The sequence below is a fragment of the Miscanthus floridulus genome, chromosome 10 (genome assembly GCF_019320115.1).
Source record: "Miscanthus floridulus cultivar M001 chromosome 10, ASM1932011v1, whole genome shotgun sequence".
Lineage (NCBI taxonomy): Eukaryota > Viridiplantae > Streptophyta > Magnoliopsida > Poales > Poaceae > Miscanthus > Miscanthus floridulus.
Window position 1 is genome coordinate 141863574 of NC_089589.1, and position 6464 is coordinate 141870037.

Here is a 6464-nt window from a genome sequence, read left to right on the forward strand (position 1 = left end):
CGGACGCCATCCAATGGTGACACGGTTAGGGAGAACGCCCGCCTTTGCCATCTCGTTGAGCTCTGCCTCCCCCATGAGTGATGGCAACCATTCCTTGTCACGACTTGATCCGGCGGCCGCCTTCTTCGGGTTACCAACTCCCCTCTTCGGCGCCATCTCTCAGATCTGGTTTGGGATTTACGGTGGAAGCTCGTGTGAATGTGAATCGAGAAGCGCGAGGGCTAAGGAGGAAGACGAAGTGGCGAAGTGGCAAAGGTACGAGCACGGAAGTGTGGCAGCGCAGTTATAAAGCACCCCCCCCACTTTTCGCATTGAAGGGTTTTTGGGAAACCGCTCTACGATTTGCGCCTCTCCGAATTCTCCGCAGCTACGTCGTGGGCCGTTACCTGGGCTTCCGCGCAACTGCAGCCGATATCACCCACTTTTCACCACAACTTGTTACTGCACACCAAATATTCGCCCACTTTTCCGCAATACCATTAAGGCTCAGTAACTCCTACTGTACAACCATTACCCTAGTTTTTGATCTATGATTTGATTTCTCCGTGATTTCCACTTGTGGCTTGGGGACTACGTCATCACTACGACTTGGTTCCTCACCACACTGGGGACTTTCTTCTGTTTACTGTTGTTTCTGACCCTGGCACCACGTGACCATTCACCTACTGTCAGGCTCGGGGACTAAGTGGGCACACTTCACCTTGAGGTGAATGTGCGTTTTTTCATTTTAGAGCTCTGCCTGGGGACTGGTTGCCTGCTCGGCTGGTCTTCTGCTTTTCTTCTACTTTGGACCCTGGCACCACGTGACTACGTCACCTACTGTTAGGCTCGGGGAACTAAATGGGCACACTTCACCTTGCGGTGAGTGTGTTTGCTTTAATCTGGAAGACTCTGTGCCTCTTGAAGTTGAAGAAGATTATCTCCCTTTCTCGTGGTCGGACTCTAAGTGGGCATACTTGCTCCACCGCGGGAAAAATTTTGATTTTGAACTTGAGCTCCTTACATCCTTCTGGCAAGACTTATTTGGGAAAGCTCGTGCTTGGCCGGACAGTTAAGCTGGTCGGCTATGATCCACAACTGCTCGGTGACTCATTATGGTGGTCGAACCATGAGTCTGACTGCTTGGCTTTGCTCACACTTGCTCAGACAAGCTCAAGACGACATTGCACATCGGATACAAGGCGCTCAGGGACTAGCTATGGGGGGTCCGACCCCGGATACCCATGGAAAACTACATGGGCTGTGCTCCCAGGGGTGGTCCAGCCCACAAGACGAAAACCTACGGTGCACGGCACTGCTCAGCGTGTACCGCAAGACATCAAGGGCGATATCCTGAAGATACTACGAGATCTGTTAGGATAAGTTCGATCCCATGATTCATGTAATCTGTTATTACTTTTCGGTTATCTCCTAGATCTAACCGACTTGTAACCCTACCTCTAGACTATATAAGGTGGGCAGGGACCCCCTCAAAACACACGCAATATCATACGATAGCCAATACAATTCAACAGACCACATGAGTAGGGTATTACGTCGCGCTTATGGCTCGAACCTGTCTAACTCTTATGTCTATGTTGCCTTCTTGTTCTTGATTACATGCATCTTTGCCAATCAATCTACCTTCGTGGGATACCCCTCGGAGGACTGTCGATAATATTCTGTCGACAGTCCTCCACACCACCTCCTCCTATGGCTACCGGCTAGAGATGGTGAGGGCCTAGGCGGCCGTGCCGTACTTCATGCCCACCTCGAGGCTCCTTGCGCCCCGGTGCCCCCAGCGGAAGAAGCTCACGACAGCCAAGCCCATGGTGCTCTTCGCTCCGCCACCGCCCAGCCTCAATCAGCCCATCGAGGCGGTTATTGAGTTCCTCAACACGCCTGACACGGTGGTCGTCCATGCCAGTGTCATGCCTAACATGTTGCAAGCGTATGTTTCAAGTGTTTTAAATTTTTTTAGATGTATGTTGCAAGCATTTCATATGGATGTTGAAAAGTAAAATGGGATGTTGCATATGTTGCAATGGCTATACACATATATTGCATATGCGTCTGCTCCAAATGTTTCAGTCTGATTTTTTCAGATGTATGCTGCAAGTGTGTTTATTTAGGATGTTGCATATGTTTTACACATATGTTGGAAGTGTTTTATCTGGATGTAGCATATGTTTTGCAATGGCTTTTCAAGCGTTTTTTTCAGGTGTCTTTCCAAGTGTTTCAGATGCATGTTTCAACTGTTTCACCTGTCTTCAGATGTATGTTCCAAATATTTCATCTAGATGTTTCAAAAGTACATCGGGTGTTGCGCATGTTGTAATGGTGCCGTTGGCTGGCAGACGTGGACGCGATGAGACTTGGTGCTAACCTCGACGGAGGAGCAGCCTTCCAGGGATGCGAACACTACTAGAGAACAGACTTTAGAACGATGTCCCAATTTGGCATTAGCCTTGGCATTTTTTGCCTCCAGGACTAGAGATGCCTTTAGTCCCGGTTGGTGTCTCCAACCGGGACTAAAGGTCCCTGCCCAACGGCTACTGCACTCGGCACAGTGGCAGGGGACCTTTAGTCCCGGTTGGAGACACCAACCGGGACTAAAGGTGGACCTTTACTCCCGGTTGGAGCCACCAACTGGGACTAAAAGTCCTCCAACCTTTAGTCCCGGTTGGTAATACCAATCCAGACTAAAGGTAGACCCTTTAGTCCGGGTTGGCACCAACCCGGACTAAAGGACCCTTTAGTCCCGTGACTAAAGGTGTCCCGATGGGTTAGTTCAAAAGGAAAGCATCATATCCATTGTTAGATGTGCTGTGTAGGTGAGGTGGTAAGCTATGCGCGAGGCAGTGCATGAGGTCTTAGGTTCGAATCTCACGGGGCGCAACGGTGGGAGACATTTTTTTTTAAAGCTGGGAGGATCTTTAGTCCCGGTTGTGGCAAACCGGGACTAAAGAACAACACCTTTAGTCCCGGATTGCTAGTCCCGGTTGGGAAACCAGGAGTAGAGCTAGTTCCCAACCGGAACTAGATCTCATTTCTGTAGTAGTGGAAGAAAGCAGCGTGGCGAGGGATGGGGACGTGGCAGGGGCTTGCGGAGGGGGCTCGACAGAGGCGCGTCTGAAATGGCAGCGCGGTGGCGGATGGGGGCACGGAAGGGATAGGCCGTGGATGGGGGACGCGGGCGCGACAGCTTCCGTTCGTCGAATCGGATGACCCTGACCTGCCTCTGGACACATCCTTTGGATCGGACGTCTGGGCACTAGTGCCGCCTTTGTCCTAGATGGAGTGTTCGTCGAACATTTTTAAGCATAAGTTAGCCACCGAATCATTAATTAGTGTGTAACATTATATTGCTGTGTACGAATTAGTCCAACAAAAAAACATAAAGAAGCAGATTCCATATAGAGCAGAGCTAGCTACGACTTATCCGTGGAACTTAGTCAATGATTGCACTCTTAACTGAACAAAACTATTGGCTCATCACCTACAAAAACAAAACTAGCAAGTAAACAACCGGCACTCATAAAACACGTCCTTTTTTTTCGGAAACGCCAATGAACAACGTTTGTAACTACTTGCAGCCTGTGAGATTAGAGGCCTGCCCAAGAGGGAGAGAAAAGAAACTATCATTGACTGGTCAGCCTCAATAATAGGTTGCTAAAGGCTTGTTGTTCATGAGTGCATCATGCATGCATGGTTTCCCAAGAAATATATACTCGTACTTATATAACAAGCTGGTACGGTGCATCTTGGAGTCATGCTCTTTCTTTAACATCTACTCTCGGCAGTAGTCGGCAGCCAATTGTTAGTACGTTGCCATCACATGCATGGATGTGCACACACATATATGTATATAAATACATCCATGTATAAGCGCTAAATGCAAGCCTCAACTCACAGACCTTAGCTTACCCTGCCTTGGAAACTTCAAACTCGATAGAGAGAGAGAGAGAGAGATCATGTGCCAAGAGAAGAAGTCAGGGGGCTGCGCCAAGTGGCTGCACCGTTTCAGCCTCATCTTCCGCATCGCCGGCATAGGCTTGGCGGCGGTGGCCATGGCCACGGCGAGCCAGTGCACCGTCTACGCCGACTACGGCGCACGACCCGCGCACCGTCACGTACAGCGACTTCCCTGCCTTCGTGTACGTGTACTCCAGACCAGAGAACTAAAAATCCATTGCCGCAAGTACCTGCACAGCATTTGTACATTTGCGGCTGTGATGCAGGTACCTGGTGGCGGCGACCTCCATTGCCACATTGCTAGAGGCGGTAGCCCTGTTCCTCAGCTGGAGGAAGAAGTGCAAGAGCAAGAAATCCTGGAGGGTGCTCATCATGCTGCTCCTCGGCGCCGTCGTCCCCGCGCTGCTCTACACGTCCGCCGGCGCGGCGTTCGCTGTCGGCTGGGACATCTCCTACTACTTGGAGCCCAGCGGGCGGCGCTTCAGCGTCTGCCGCAGCAGCGTCGGCGACAGCTTCTGCGGGCGGGTGCACGTGTCCATGTGGCTCGCGCTCGGCGCTGCCGTGGCTGTGTCCATTGCTGAGTTCCTGACCACGTTCCGGTGGTGCCATGGCGGTGGGTCGGGATCAGACTCCTGCTCTGACTCGGACTCGGATTCGGAGTCCGTATGTGGGCATGGGTGCCATTGCAAGCATTAGGATGTGCCATCTTTGTTGCGTTTAAATTTCTTGGTAAATCAATGATTGTAAATCAATGGCTTGCTTACTCTTTGTGATTGTTTGGCCACAAGTCGTCATGTAACTTTTTTTTTTGGTTAAAAAAAAAGCATGCAACTCTGCTAAGTGTACTGCAAGAAAGGAAAAGGATTCAAAGTGGACTGGACCAAAATGAGGGGGGTTAATTAATTCGGTTGGCCTGTCAGTTCCCAAACCATGTTGGGCCGTCAGTTTGAGTTGCAAAGCAAGTGCTGGGCCGTCAGTTTGACTCATGAATGCATAATTCTGAGCAGAGATGTTAACAATATATATACTACTACTATGAATTAACCATGGAACATAATCATTGCTAACACCCTAATACTCCAGGCAAATTTGTTGGCTCGCCAAGCAAACTAAGCGATTTAGCGAGTAAACTAGTGGCGAGCCGCCGTCGATGTAATATGCAAGTATGTAACAACTAGTAGAATCAAGTGAGATTAGATGATAATCCACTAATTAGTCATTACCAAGAAGGCAAGAAAACAAAACGGAGGTGAGCTAGTCGTGCTAACGAACGTTAGTTGAGCGTGCAAACATGCCGCCTCCAATCATTCCCGTTGACCTTCTCTTCATCATCCACTTGTTAGTTGTCACCAAATGCTCATATATGTATATATACATCTACGCGCCAGCTCAAGCTAGCTAAGGCTCAACAAGCTCAAAGTCAACAATCGAGCTTCTAACAAGCTAGCTTGCTCATCCATCCATCGATCGGCGCACGTCAACCATGCACGACGAGAAGAAGGAATCCAAGTGGGCGACGGCGGTGAGCATCGCCGGCCGCATCGCGGGCATGGGCCTGGCGGTGCCGGCGGCGGTGCTGATGGCCACGGCGAGCCAGTGCACCGTGTACGCGGCTTATGGCGCGCGGCCGCGGACTGTCACCTACAGCGACTTCCCGCCCTTCGTCTACCTGGTGGGCGCCGCCTCCATCGCGGCGTTCCTAGAGGCCATCGCCATCTTCCTCGTCGTGTGGAAGAAGGGCAAGGACAAGACGGCCAAGGTGCTCATGCCGCTGCTGGGCGTCGCCGTGCCCGCGCTGCTCTACTCGGCGACCGGAGCCGCGTTCGCCGCGGTGGCTGACATGTCCTACTGCTCCGCCAACGGCAGGCGCGTCAGCGTCTGCGCCGGTAGCGCCGCCGCCGGTAGTGTCAGCGGCAGCAACTTCTGCAGCCAGGTGCATATCTCCGTCTACCTCTTGCTGGCCGCGGCCGTTGCCGTGTCCGTCGCCGAGGTGGTCAGGGGCGTCGGAGGCTCGGCGTACGGCGGAGATTCGGACTCGGACTCCAGCTCCAGCTCCGAGTCCGGCGGTTGTGACCATGGGTGCCACCACAAGCATTAGGTTTTGCAAATGAATACTGCTGGTACGTATACAATACAGGCCACCAATAGGATTTCAATAGCATTGGTGGCCTGTACTGTATACGTACCAGCATTTCTTCGACAGCTTTTGCAGTTTTTTAACAAATTTTGCATGCGGAAGTACGTTGTTGTTCCTGCTAATTAACATTAATTCCATCAGTTATTTACTCCGATCACAAAAGATTATCAAAATTGAACAGACAGAAAGTAACTTATAATTGAATGTAGACCATAACATGATTTGTTTTTAAATTCAGTACATTATTTCACCTAGTTGCCCAATAACGAAAACGTACGATTTGAGGAATACCAAAAATAAGGTGATGTGTAATTGGCCTCTAGAATATAATTTTGACTGCTACTTTTATTTTTAGAAAATGCTATACAACACA

At 50.4% G+C, this 6464-nt stretch overlaps 1 protein-coding gene and 1 pseudogene across 1 annotated transcript; both read left to right on the plus strand.

The window, feature by feature from the left end:
• Positions 1–3925: 3925 nt before the first annotated feature.
• Positions 3926–4650, plus strand: LOC136486530 (CASP-like protein 1U4; annotated as a pseudogene).
• A 787-nt stretch (positions 4651–5437) lies between these two features.
• Positions 5438–6052, plus strand: LOC136486582 (CASP-like protein 1U3). The gene has a single exon (XM_066483518.1). It carries the CDS (start codon positions 5438–5440, stop codon positions 6050–6052), a length of 615 nt encoding a protein of 204 aa, XP_066339615.1.
• Positions 6053–6464: the final 412 nt, after the last annotated feature.

Coding starts and splice junctions, on each gene's coding strand:
- LOC136486582 (XM_066483518.1), top strand. CDS start 5,438: ATGCACGACGAGAAGAAGGAATCCAAGTGGGCGACGGCGGTGAGCATC.